We start from the raw sequence: 14,889 nt of genomic DNA, 5'->3' as shown, positions 1-14,889 counted from the left end.
GTCCATACCTTTCATAAATTGCAGCAATTATTTTTTCAAAACTCTCCAACACAGATACCGGTGTAGACAGACATAGAAAGACCACAAGCAGACAGTAGTGGAAGGACATGTCTGAGGCCTTTGTTCTGAATATGAGAAAGCAGATTCACTGGCTAAGACTGCTGCAGCTGAATTGCTACCAAGAAATTATCCCATCCTATGTAATGATTTTATTTTTTACCGAGCACTGAGTTTGTTTTATAATAATTGACAACAGCATTAGGATAGCTTAAATGGAAATTGGAAGATTCCTTCTTGTCTCCGCATTGGTCACACTCGGTTGACACACGATTTCCTGATGAGTGGCCAACACCAGTCATATTGCAATGACGTGTGGTACTCCTGATAATGAGCATTTGTTGACCGAATGCCCCACTTTTAGCACCTCGAGAAATAGATATGCATTTGAGGCTCGAGGTGATGATGGCAGGTTCATCCTTCCCAAGATTCTTGGGCAGGATGTGTTGTACTACGCTTGTGTTATTTTTAGATTTATTTCAGAAACAGGTCTTATGTGAAGCTATTTAAATCTTATAAATACGTCTTCACTTTCATGGTTTTGATGAATATTCTTTTATCTTTATTTATGAATTATATCGGCATCAATGACCTTCGATGTCAGGATGCCAGAAAATTTCAAATTAATCAGTCAATCTGTAGTGGACTAGTTATGGGTGATGATATGTATGTGTGTTTATATATATATATATATATATATATATATATATATATATATATATATATATAGTATACACGTATATGAGCCTTAACCAACAGTAAAAGTAGAAGTAAGGAAAACATTAAGTCTTGAAAGATGTAAAGCAGCAGTAGGAGATAGCCTAATAATTGCTATAATTGATGAAGGAGATTTAATTGTAGTAGATCTGGCTGAATTTTATACAAAATGTCTGCAAGAATGCTCTATACCTACAGCTTAGAAAAACTTTATCATTATATTAGTTCACAAAAAGGGAGACAAAACAACAGAAACATTACTGCTCAATAAGTTTACTCTCCGTAATATATACAATATTTACAAAGATCATATTAAAGCGAATAGAGAGACTACTAGACCTTAATTAACCAAGAGAGCAAGCAGTCCTTAAAAGCTGGTATTCAACACTGACCAAATCCATGTAACTGATAAACCACTATATATTGCATTTATAGAATATGAGCAAGCTTTTGATCCCGCTGAAGACAAGGAACAGATGAATCTTATGTTAGAACACTAGAAAATGTCTATGCGGGAAATACAGTATATATACTTGCATGTATATATAAACACGCATATATATATATATATATATATATATATATATATATATATATATATATATATATATATATAACTATATATATATATATATATATATATATATATATATATATATATATATATATATATATATATATATATGATAAAGGAATGTGGAGACTCCAACGTCACTCTATGATTGCGTAATCAACCAGTATTGGCACATGCCTGAATTTCACATCCCTTGGAACACGTTTAGTAGTTGTGACTCACAATAATAATAATAATTTCATTGTTGCATAATTGCATATCCTAAAAACTATGCATTACACATCATGCAATATAGGCATGATTGTGTCATTAAGTTTAGACTTACCAAGACGATACTTTATAATATATTTTTTCTTTCACATTGTTTAAACACAAAACATATATCTGATGGAGAAATATAGGTTAGTAGATAAGTTTCAATTCACATTACTTGGTAATTATTCGAGACCAATGAAGGTGTTCGGACAAAAATACTTTCGACCAATCAGGTATCAGGAACCTTTCCGAGCTAAAAGGGCACCCCTGAGAGTCGGTGCAAATATGCACCGCTAAAAAAAATAGACTATAGCTTATGTTCTAAGACTTTTGTAAGGCTCTAAGTTTCTAATGCATAAGTTATTACTATTATAACAATCTGATTAAATATTTTTCTTTTTAGAGAAAGTGGCATTTAACATTTCATAATCGCATTTTCTTTATCAAAATGTGGATGTGGATGTCATGAGATTCAGGTGATAAAAGTTTGTGCAGGCCTACCAACTTTTATTTGTGTTTGATCTACCGGAATCCAAACATGGATGACTCTATCTTCGACTGTCTTCTTACCATTATGGCTAAGATAACAAGAAGATGACAAAAAGGCCTCTTTTGTTTTTGTTGGTGATTTCAATGCTCACCATAGGGAGTGCCTAAACTCTGTTTCGCCTACTGATCACCTTGGCTTAAGAGATTTAGATATTGCCTCTGAATCAGGCTGTGAGAAAATCATAAGTGAAGCTACTCACAGGTCTAGTTCTGTAAGTGCTTAGATCTCGTATACACCGACTCCCATGGCGTTATAAAAAGTAAGGCTGGTTCTCCAGTTGGGAAACCTGATCGTGCTTGATTTCATTAGTAGTAAGGACTGAGTAACCTGTCTCTCATGTATCATACTCATGTAAGATGTATATAAAATCTCAAGCTGACAGAAATGGCATTTTGGGTGATCTTTTTAGGCTTTAATTGGTCCTAATTGTTGATACTGTTGTTTCTTTGAAGGAGATTATAGTCAACATAATTGATAGGTGGATCCCTTCTTGTGTGCTAAGGTACCAAGTGAAAGACAAACCATGGTTCAACGATGATTGTAGATGTGCTTATTTAGGGAAGCAGAGGCCTATCATTTTTGGAGGGGTAACAGATCAGATTTGACTGGGAATACCTATACTCAGCTTGGAGCGTTTGCTCAGAGATTTTATGCTTTAACTGAAAAGGAATACGATTTCGCCAGAAAAGAAACCCTTTGTGGTACAACTCAGGAATATAAGTGGTGGGCTGCTTTTAAATCTGCACTCTTCAGTGTAGACGCAATGGTCCTCCCTTTAGGCTAAGGCCCCACCAAATCCGTCGTGTGCGTCCAACACAGCTAAGCAGCCTCGTGCATGTATAAGCATGTCTGTCTTTTGCGGGTGTGGCCCAACCAGACAACGAGCGACGGTTACAAGACGAACAGTTCAGCACCGCTAGTCGTTATGGAGGGAGCGTGCGAACTTTTGCACTATGACTCATTGCTGTCAACTAAATTAGAAGTGTTTAAGAACAGTAGATGGTCCTGAAGTAGACCTACGCTCCATTTGTAATGCTAGGAGAAATAATCGTTACAAAGGGTGTGCCAAAAATATAAGGAATAAATTTGCTGATTACTTCTGTACTCCAACAGGAGAAGTTGCCTGGCAGTATGATTGATAGATCTATATAATGTTCTCGAAACTGTTTGCTGTAATTTCCATATAGTATTCATACTTTTTAATTCATTATATACCAGTATACTAGAGTTTATGCATGACTAGTTAATTCTATGGAAAAGTAAAATGTTCTTGCTTATAAATGTATCATTATATTCTAATAAAGGGCAAATTAGATACTTACTGATATCATTATTTTCCAGTTCTGAACTAATCTCCATCCACAATTTCTGGATCACACTCCGATCTTTATGATCGCGATGTGTGGGGTCCCATATTGGTTGTCGCTGGTACACCGTGGTAATTAATTCTTCCTTCATGTTGACTCTGCTCGGAGACGCACGTCTACTGCGGCTAAGAACAAAATGTTTTGTTCCTCACGCGTGCGGTCCGGTACGTCACCCACGCACATGCGCCGTGTGGGGCCACTCGTCTTTGAATTATGACAGTTGATCGAAACGCACAAAACGCTTAGCCGTGTTGGACGCACGCGACGAATTCGGTGGGGCCTCACCCTAACCAGGTGACTCTGTCACTCACTGCCCAAAAGAGAAGGTAATCCTTTTGGTTGATGTGTTTGATAGTAAACAGAGTAATGAGAAATTTAATCTTTTTCATTCCTGATTTCCTGAGACCAAACTAACTAATTTAGCTTTTCGGTCTTGAAATTAAAGCTCTGTTGATGGACCTTGATGCTTATGGAGGTGTAGACCCAAATTGTATTTTCCTTAGATTTTTTTATGAAACCTGCAGATTTCTTAGCTCTAAAGTTATCTGTTATTTTGTAGAACTTAGCAAGACGAGGAAGCACTTGTTGGAGAACCGGTAATCTTACTCCATTATGCAAATGTTTTTGTAGTAACTCAAGTACAACTGATTACCGTCCAATTTCCATAACTCCCATATTATCTAAATATTTTGGACGTTTTTCGGCAAAACGTCTTAATAGGTTTGCAAGAGGCAATCATCTGTTCCCTAGTTTGCAATTTGGCTTTCGTAAAGGCCTTTGAGCCTGTGATAACCTTCTCGCAATCTCCAATGCTGTACAAGAATCACTTGATTGTGGGCAGGAAGTTCATAAGATAGGCCTTGATTTTAGTGCTGCCTTTGACAGTGTTAATCATGAGGCCTTTGTTTTCAAACTTAAACAGTTGGGAGTGGGTAAGTCTTTTCTTAGCATTATTATTGAGTTTCTAAGTAATAGATCGCAAATGGTTGTTGTTGATGGGCACTATAGTGAGTTTAGGAATGCGATATCTGGTTTTTCTCAGGGTAGTGTTCTTGGCCCATTACTTTTTATACTATATACACATGGCACGTGGTCTGGCCTAGAAAACAAGGTCGTTGCATATGCAGATGATGCTACTCTCTATGCATCAATTCCATCTTCTGAATGTAGATCTGGTGTTGCTGAGTCCCTTATTAGGGATCTGGCTGAAATTAGGGCATGGTGCAAATTATGGGGTATGAAGTTGAATCCTAACAAAAGTCAAAGTATGATTGTAAGTAGGTCGAGAGCAGTTGCTCCTCAACACCCGGATCTCAGCATTGATAATGTTTTTTTTTTTTTTCTTTTCTTTTTAAGCTCTGTATGACTTTTAAAGTTTTAGGTGTGATTCTCAACTACAAATTTACTTTTGAGAAACACATTAGCTCTGGGTCTTCTTCAATTGCACAAAAAATGGCTTATTGCGATAGTCTTTTAAGATTTTTGGCAATCAATCTATTCTGAAAAAGTTATTTATTTTTTTCATTCTACCTTGTCCGGAGCATTGATCTCCTGTCTGGTCTTCAGCTGCTGATTCTCATCTAAATTTGTTAGACAGGAACTTACAGTTGAATTAATTTCTTATTCTTGATCTAGGTATTAATCTCTGGCACCGTCGTTCAGTTAGTTCATTATGCATGTTACCTAAGATTTTTCTTAATTCAGGCCATCCTTTACATTCAGATCTTCCTGGACATTACAACACTTTTCGTAATACTAGGCATGCAGGTAATTCTAATAGTCAGGCCTTCTTCACCAGGAGGCTATAACTAATTTTTGGAGTTATCTTTCTAATCGGGTAGTTGAATCCGTAGAACTTAAAAACTTCAAAATTGCAGCAGATGTTTTTATGTTGTACAGGCTGCCATAAGTCTCTTTTTATATAATCTATATGAAAGATTCATTTTAATGTTGTCACTGTTCTTAAAATATCTTATTCTAATTATTTATCATTTTTCACATACTTTATTGTTTCCCCTTATTTCCTTTCCTTACCAGGCTATTTTTCCTTGGAGCCCTTAAGTACGTATATTCATTAACTATATATATATATATACATACATATATATACATATATATATATATATATATATATATATATATATATATATATATATATATATATATATATATATATATACATACTGTATATATTTGTTTGTGTACATATATATATATATATATATATATATATATATATATATATATATATATATATATGTATATATATATATATATATATATATATATATATATATCATCTCCTATTCCCATTGACACAAAGGGCCACGGTTAGATTTCGCTAGTTGTCTCTATCTTGAGCTTTTAATTTAATACTTTTCCATTCATCATCTCCCACTTCGCGCTTCATAGTCCTTAGCCACGTAGGCCTGGGTCTTACAACTCGTCTATTGCCTTTTGTAGCCGAGCTGAACGTTTGGTGGGATTGAAGAGCATGCCCAAACCATCTCCATCTACCCCTCATCATGATCTCATCCACATATGGTACTCGAGTAATCTCTCTTATTGTTTCATTTCTAATCCTTTCCTGCCATTTAACTCCCAATATCCTTCTGAGGGATTTGTTCTCTAAACTACTATATCTATTGGAGAATGTTTCATTGTCCTACCATGACTCATGTCCATACAGTAATACCGATCCCACTAAACTGATATATAGTCTGATTTCTATATGTAATTTCAGGTGATTTGATTTCCAAATTTTACTTAACCTAGTCATTGTCTAATTTGCTTTTTTCAGTCTTTCACTAAACTCTAATTCTAAAGATCCTGTATTGGAGATCATAGTGCCTAAGTACATAAATTGTTCTACCTCATTAATCCTTTCTCCTTCCAATGATATTTCATCTTCCATTGCATACTCCGTTCTCATCATATGTCTTTTTTTATTTATCTTCAGCCTAATCTCGTGTGATATTTCATGCATTCTGGTAAGCAAGCATTGACCAATATTCCTGTAATCTTAATACAATCGATAAAGAAAAATTATTTTCAATTTAATACTGCAGTAAATTTCTACCGTCCCCTCCTCCCTTGGGATACAGTAGGTATGTGTCAACGTCAGATATAAACATCAGTATCATTCAGTTTTCTATGTTTATTCGGGATCTGTTGGTGTGCATATTCCTGTTGCTAAATTAAGTGTTTTTGTTTACTTTCCTGAATTTACTCAGATATGATCTTTTAAAGGCGATTAAACCATACGTTGGAACATATGGTGACAATAAAATTTTCGAGGAAGTAAGATCAATTCTCAGAAATCTCTGAAATGGCTGTTTTACTGGTTAGCTTTTGTTCTGTTCAATATTTGAGGCAAAAATCCTATTTATTGAAAGTGGAAATTAAAATGGGATTACAATGTAATTTGGTTGCTACGGTTTTTTATTCAATAACATTTGTAATATCGAAGAGTGGTATGATTAACAAATCTCCGTGCCATGAAAACTCCATAATTCTATAATTGTTCAATAAGTTTACCGGTTCTCAATGTAATATATGTTGCAAACAAAGCTGAGGTTTTAATTTGCGAGGTAACTTGTTTCAATAGAAAATATTACTGAAGATAAGAAAAAAAAGAAAAAAAAGGAAAATCGTCAAAGAAATGAAAACCAGCCTTTTCTTCGGAGGAATGTCTAATATGAAGAAATTAAAATGGTTTATGATATAATACTTAGAATTTACAAAAGCCTTCAAACTTTGATAAAACTAAAACAATAATCAACATCTTCTGTTCAATAGTTGCTACAAGAAGGATGTAGTCAAAGAGATGTGGAAGATTGAAATCATCTCTCTCTCTCTCTCTCTCTCTCTCTCTCTCTCTCTCTCTCTCTCTCTCTCTCTCTCTCTCTCTCTCTCTCTCTCTCATACTCCCAGAGAGTTAAAATTCAATATGTATAAGCTAGAATTAAGAGATTGTGTATCTGACATGAATCAAGATGGAAAAAGTGAAGAGACAAATTAAAATGCGACGAGTCGAGAATTACTCTTGGTTGATAGTTAAACAGAAGGATGCAGGTATTCCAATAAATTCAGTAATTACAGATATAACTCAGAGTTAGTCAACTGATAGGGTTTTCCGGGAATGTATAGTCCTGTTAAAAGTAATTGCAAAGATTTCTGGTGAAATGTTTTATATATTTCATCGGGATGTTGTTAATGCGTAATACACATGCAATTCAATTATAAGGAGAAAATGGTTTCAGATTCATGAAAAATAGCTTAAAATTGCGTCAGCTTCTGGGGACTTTTATATCAATTTTTTCCGACAGCCCCCCCCCCCCCTTTTTTTTTTTTTTAACTTGCTGGTTGTGATTGAATTGGCGTGGTATTTGGTGAAGATGCACAAAATTTTTAAAACGTGTTTCATAGATTGGCGGCAGCAGCAGAGGTTTATGGCTGCACACTTGCCCAGTATGATCCTACGCATAAGATACCTTACATTTCATATAGCTGCGGGAACCTCTTCCTTGCAACCTCCACACTCGTCGCGTTTGGTATGGCTGAACCCTTAGGAAACAGGAAAGTCTTAATTTTCTTCTTGAAAGCCTTAATATCTTTAGTTTTTCGGATGTCTAGTGCGAAATTATTGTATAATCTTGGGGCTTCATATTTGAAAGCTCTAGAACCTACATTAGACATATATATTGGTTCCAATAATTTAAAACCATTTGTAAGTTGTAACTATTATCGTATCAACAGAAATCGTTAGCCGCACAATATGCAGCAATTCTCGTAGATATTTGGACGTCTGGTTCTGATAACTTGATGGGTTATTGTACACTTTTTAAACCAATTCTTGCTTACATAGGCAGCTAGTATAAATCAGTTAGTATAGAAGTGATCTTTTCTCTTCGTGGGAGACTTTTTTTTATCAGTTGCTCCTCTCTTTATTATGTTTTGTAATTTCTTAAGTTGCTCTTTTGGTAGATAGAGTTGCAGTAGTCATTCCTGGTAATAAACATAGTTTATTACAAGCTTCTTTGCAGGTACTTCTTTATAAAAACAATGTTTCTAAGATGATATCCAACAGTTTTACTACATTATTTATTTGGTCATTGAAAGAAGTTACAGTTAAGTGATAATCCAAAATCGCAAACTTTACTAGATATTGTTAATTATGTTTCTTTGAATTTGGCCATAGTTTCGTCGGTTGTTTTTCTTTCCATCATAAACTCAATTTTATTTTCATTTAAGGTAGTAGCAGGTATTAGGTTGGCCGGGGCACCAGCCACCCGTTGAGATACTACCGCTAGAGAGTTATGGGGTTCTATGACTGGCCAGACAGCACTTCATTGGATCCTTCTCTCTGGTTACGGTTCACTTTCCCTTTGCCTACACATACACCGAATAGTCTGGCCTATTTCTTAAAGATTCTCCTCTTTCCTCATACACCTGACAACACTGAGATCACCAAACAATTCTTCTTCACCCAAGGGGTTAACTACTGCACTGTAATCGTTCAGTGGCTACTTTCCTCTTGCTAAGGGTAGAAGAGACTCTTTAGCTATGGCAAGCGGCTCTTCTAGGCGAAGGACACTCCAAAATCAAACCATTGTTCTCTAGTCTTGGGCAGTGCCATAGCCTCTGTACCATGGTGTTCCACTGTTTTGGGTTAGGGTTCCCAGGCACACTTTTATATCTAATTTCTCTTCATCTTGTTTTATTAAAGTTTTTATAGTTTATATAGGAAATATTTATTTTAATGTCGTTACTGTTCTTAAAATATTCAATTTTTCCTTGTTTCCTTTCCTCACTGGGCTATTTTCCCTGTTGGAGCCCCTGGGCTTATAGCATTCTGCTTTTTCCAATTAGGGTTGTAGCTTAGCAAGTAATAATAATAATAATAATAATAATAATAATAATAATAATAATAATCTTAGACTTTTAATTGTCATCTATAGGCTACCCTGACACTAGCAAGAATTTGGGTTAAAGTTTTAGCAGTATCATCTGTATAATTTATAGAGAAGTAAAATTGTGCACCATCTGAAAATAGTTGGAACTTCACCCCATGCCTTTGTAACCCTTTGTAGATACAATCATACAAAATGTGATTGGGGTCAGTACAGTTCCTTGAGGCATCCCTCTGTTTAATGGTTCATATGATGAATAAGAGTTTCCAATTTGCACGGGTAGTTTCTGTCAACCAAGTTGTCTTTTAGGTAGGCCTATTCAAAAGCTTGATATTCAATACCGATGGACCGTAGATCGTTTAGTAGCAGTTCATGCCCAACTTTATCAAAACAGCGCTAAGATCAAGTACTGTAATATTAAAATACCACATTTGTTTTCATACATCATTTCCAGCATATCATTTACAACAAACTGGATGGCTGTCTCTGTAAAGTATAATTTTCTCTAAGCAGACTGGTTTTCTGGAAAAGCTTCTATATCTTCTAAGTGACTAATAGCTGTTCAAGAATAATGTATTATAACACTTTTGAGATAAAGGATACATTCTAAACAGGTTTATATGAACTTAGTTCCTGATAATCAATAGAACTTATGACCTGAAACAAATGTTTTCACGGCACAACCTTTGTTGAAGTACATGACCTACAATGATGCTAATTGAATAAAAAAAATAAAGATATGAAATGGGTGTTTACGTGATAAAGAAATAACTATAATCAGTAAGACAAAAGAACAATTGAAACCATCTTACCGTTTTGTTTACTTTATCAATAATAGGCAGGTTGCCTATTGATCATTGCCTGAGTAGCTAGAAATTAGAATTTTGGATTTGCTAAAGTTATTATGTAGTTTTAAGATCAATTTATTAACCAATAGAATCTAGAACTTACAAATTATGTAATGAAAATTACATAGTTGGTTATAATTGTATCAACATAATTGACTTTGTATAGAGTATTCCGTCTGCGCGCAGCCGTACTTTATGTTTGAATGGATTTAATGGCTTTGACTTGGTTTGATTATGGGAATATTTTGGTAATTTAGGAGGGTAATTATGTCATATATTTCTTATGTGGATTTATGAAATAAGTTTTTTATAGATTTAAACCAGGTGTGGAAGCAAATGAATGACAAAAATCAGCTATTGAAATATTTCCTATTTCTATGAAAGCATTCGGATGACATTGTTGACTGACTGACAGTTCCGATGGTGCAAGGACGATGGCCACCTTAAATCTTAGAGTCTATCAGAAGATTGACCAAAATGCCGACTTCGCCGTGTTACTGGAGAACAAGAAGACAAAAAACAGTCTGTTATTTCAGGCTGGGACAGTTGCTACTCTGTGTAAGTTTATTTCCCTTTGAGAACAACAAATTTACTCCCGTGTACAGGGGCCGACTATGATGACACCTTAGCAAAACTTGAAATCATCTGGCAAATGTGATTTGTTGCATAATTATGATGTGTATTTATGTTTTTGGGGGATTTAGCCCTATATGTACCATTACCAGTCATCCGCACATTTTAAACATGTTTGGTAGGTTCTCGGTTCCCTCCCCACCAAGTTGGACACTTCCTAGGCTAGGTTAGGAAGTAGGTAAAGTTCGACATCAGGCACAGGTAAATTGGAGGTGAGCGGGGATGAGAAGAGTAAGCGTTATGTAGGGCTAAGTTTTGTGACGTCACTGAGCACCATTGGCCGGTGAAAGAGCACCATTCAGCATTAGATTGGGAGCCTTTGTAGGGTGACGGCCAGATCCAGTAGAAAACGGGAATTTTCTGAACTGTGGCCGTCGTTCTAAAAACAATTTTGGCGGGAGAAGCTAACTTAAAAAACCCACCTAACCTATCCTAAAAGCCGTATCCTTACCCCGGACCCCCCCCTCTCTTACACAACAGTTTCCTTACCTACGAGTACGACGGGAGAAGCTAACTTAAAAAACCCACCTAACCTATGCTAAAAGCCGTGTCCTTACCCAGGGGGGCTGCGCCCCCCCGGACCGGACGCCCCCCTTACACAACATATTTAAGATCCGTAGACCATTTCCAAACGTTTTTATTCTATACAAGATAACAGTCGGAGCGATAATAAGCAAATTAGGACGCTTGGCCGTAGCGCTACAAACTACTCTTAGATTGCTTTGCAAAAGTACAGTATTCTTCATTATTCGTTGAAAATAGCATTTCTATTTCAGATAAACGAATATTATAAGATATTTTGAGGACTAGATTTTGTTACAAAATACCTCCTGTGAGAAGCTTTTTAAGGAAAATGATTTAAAAAGTCGCTTATCAGGAAAGAACAAATATTATTCAAATCCTTTAAGGAAATATTGTTTCACCAAGTGTACAAATAAGCAACGTGTATGCATATTTAGATATTTTTACACTAATCTTTTACTAATGACAAAACAAAATTTTAAAAATATCTATTCAAATATGGTTGTACAAATATACTAAAAAAGTAAGTAATCATGATTATTACATTTTACAAGATTTTAACTTTAAAAGATTATTTTCCTTGCGGAGGTTATTTCTTTTAATTAATATTATTATTCTAAGAAAATTCGACAACGAACAAAATAAGTGACTAAACAAATTGGTAATCCCATTAAATTTGAAGTATCTCATGCCAATTTTTTACTACTCTGTTCCCATGTTAGTTGGCGAAATAGTCTAGACCTGCTTTCTATGTTGCATCATCCAGGTGCTCAATTACCAACTTCCCGTACACTTTCTGTAACACCATTTCCTTCACCATCGCATTCATTGGGCAAACAAAATATCAGCGCAGATAGCCTTAGTTCATGTTATAGTAATTTGTCATCTTTATCTTGGGAGAGAGTGTTTCATTATTAGGAAAAGAAAAGGTTCCAGCTGTTACGTTATTTATTTTGCAATTCGGATCTGTATTATATTTTGACCTTATAAGGTAACTGTTCTTCTCTAATAGATGAGATTTAACACCATGTTTAACTGTATTTAATGCTGGATACTAAATTCTATTTGTCACAAAAAGGTAAGGAAATATTCGAGTCCATCATGATTCATTCTGAAAGTCAATAAACATGATATATTAAATATAATTTTTACCACTTCTAACAATTTTGGCACAGATTCACAAGAATTTGCCAATCCTATTTGGAATGAATAAAGACAATTATTTCCATTTACCTTCAATGATTTTACTGGGTGTCACGCATTTGATAATTTCATCCTGATTTTGTAAGTTCAACCCGCATTAATTTCTGACATCTTTGTATCGCGTGGAACTCCAGAAATGAATTGACTTATTTCTTCCCAGTGTTTATATGAAAATAATCCTTTTCTACAAAAGTATTTAAGCGATTTTGAAATTGTTTCTTATATCAATTGTATAGCTAATTTTACATTCATACACTGAAAGGCACTGACATTTATATGTTTCTCCAAGTTTAAATGGACATTTAGGTTTCTCCAAGTTTAAATGATGTTTTCAGATCGCTTTTGCTTTAGAAGTTCTCATACTGAACAGCAGTTGACAAAATCACTGTCACTTTGCTGAAAGCCATTATCAAAGAAATTGTTTCTTATTAGTCTTATGAGATGTTGAGCATCAGCAAAGACACAAATAACGTGATCAGAGATGCGGATTTCCAATCATTGAATTATGCACTCTTATGCATAAAGATTTCCATAACCTAACGTTGGTAGGACCTAGGTCGTTGAATATAAACGCTACAGGAAAATTGTCTGATTCTACCTCAATGATAGTATAATTTTTAGAGCATAAAGAGTATTTGAAGCCTTGTCATAACTACATTCTTAGGCAAAGCTACATTCGTCAAATGATTAGATGGAAACACTCTCAGAATTATTTCTGATTTGTGCATAAATAATTTGATAACGGTCTTTAAAATTTATGGTTCGATATCCAACATACTAACCCAACTATTTAATGTAGAAATGGAGGAAAAGAGTAGAATACTGAACACCAGCTTCCTTGCAAGCAAATTGTAAAATAGTATATACCGGTAAACAAAGGCTGTTAAATCAGACCGTGGTCCGGTGTGACGTTATCAATCACCGCATGGCTAGTCTGCGCAGTAGAGGACACAGTTTGGGTCGCTGATGGGTAGACCTGGTATTCTATAGATCTTGCTTGTAGTCATCAGTGGTACTTACATGTCGGCGGTCGACACGGACCCTCACACCTTGTGTCCTTTTTGTAGGGGTCAACGGTGTGACAGAAATAAAGTGTGCGGTGAGTGTAGGGAGTGGTCTATCTCCCAGTGGGAGAGGTTTTCACGGCGCCAAAAGAAGAAGTCTAAACGGGATATTTCTCATTAGAGGGTTTCCTTGAAGAGAGAAAATCCCAAGGACTCTTCTTCCGTAGCCCAAACCTCCTCCGAAGCTCCCACTCGATCGGTCTCTTCCGAGAGGCCGTCGAGTGGTAGCGTAGGCCGTACTTGTGTTCGCCAACCTCTTGGTGCGGGAGAGGGCGTTGCCTCCCATAGCGAGGCAGCTCCTCCTCCTCCCCCGGGGCGAGGTTATTTCTGCTGATGTGTCTAATGATGATTTATTGCAGCTTTGGGCTTCCTTGGGGCTTCAGGGTTTGCCCTCCAAGGAAGCCCTGTTTGACATAATCAGGTTGGGGGCTGCTGTCAAACAGTCGCCGGCCATAGCAGAGGTTGACCCTCTGTCTATCGTCGACGTTGTTGTGGCAGAGGCTTCTGACGAGTTAGGTCAAACCTCTGCCTTGGGTGCTGATGTTGCTCAAGGCTTAGTTCCCCCCTCCGAACATCCTTCGAGGGAGGAGCTAAGTCCAACGGTCTCTCCTGCAGGTGATTCTCCCCCTCGTGGGAGTTCACTAACACAGACTCCTCTTCGGAGGACTGATGATGGTCTGCCTGCTGCCCCCAGAGGACGTATCAGACGTAAGGCTTGTCTTCCTCTTTGCCGTAGAGGCTTTCCTTCTCCCCACAAGGGACTTAGGAGGTGCCTCTTCGGTTCTTCGCCTTCGCAGTCCCCCGCAGAGGATTCTCCTCGCCGTGCAGCGACCGTTGCAGGTGCATCCCTGGACCTCTCTGCTGATCGTTCGCGATCTCCTTCGCCTGCCAGACCTGCTGATCTTCCGTCTCCGTTCCTGGGTGCTGACGCGCTGTGGGCGCCCACGCACCCCGTTACCCAACGGGCACCGGTCCCTTCGGGGCAAAAGGGGCTTTCTCACCTTGTGAGTAAGTCCCTTAGGTGCCAGGTATCCCCTGTGTGCCCACGTTCTCCTGCGCGCTCACTCGCAATTGCGCGCAAGCGCTCTCCTGCTGTTCCTGAGACTACTATCCAGAAACATCCTGTGCCAGGGACAATGCGCCAGCGATCTCCTGCTGCAGAGTCTACGCGCCAGCGCTCTCCTGCT

The 14,889-nt window shown here is 36.9% G+C and overlaps 1 protein-coding gene across 1 annotated transcript in view; it reads left to right on the top strand.

Annotated features, from left to right (window-relative positions):
* The first annotated feature begins 10,669 nt into the window (after nt 1-10,669).
* The window catches only part of Synj (synaptojanin), a 392,031-nt gene continuing 387,811 nt past the window's right edge, over nt 10,670-14,889 (top strand). Inside the window, exon 1 of the mRNA XM_068387313.1 lies at nt 10,670-10,838. Coding sequence (XP_068243414.1) covers nt 10,715-10,838 — 124 coding nt within the window. The 5' untranslated portion in view covers nt 10,670-10,714. The remainder of the gene's footprint in view (nt 10,839-14,889) is intronic.

This window comes from Palaemon carinicauda, chromosome 1 (genome assembly GCF_036898095.1).
Source record: "Palaemon carinicauda isolate YSFRI2023 chromosome 1, ASM3689809v2, whole genome shotgun sequence".
NCBI lineage: Eukaryota > Metazoa > Arthropoda > Malacostraca > Decapoda > Palaemonidae > Palaemon > Palaemon carinicauda.
Note: the sequence above shows the minus strand (reverse complement) of the source record. Positions and strands in the feature narration are given on the sequence as shown.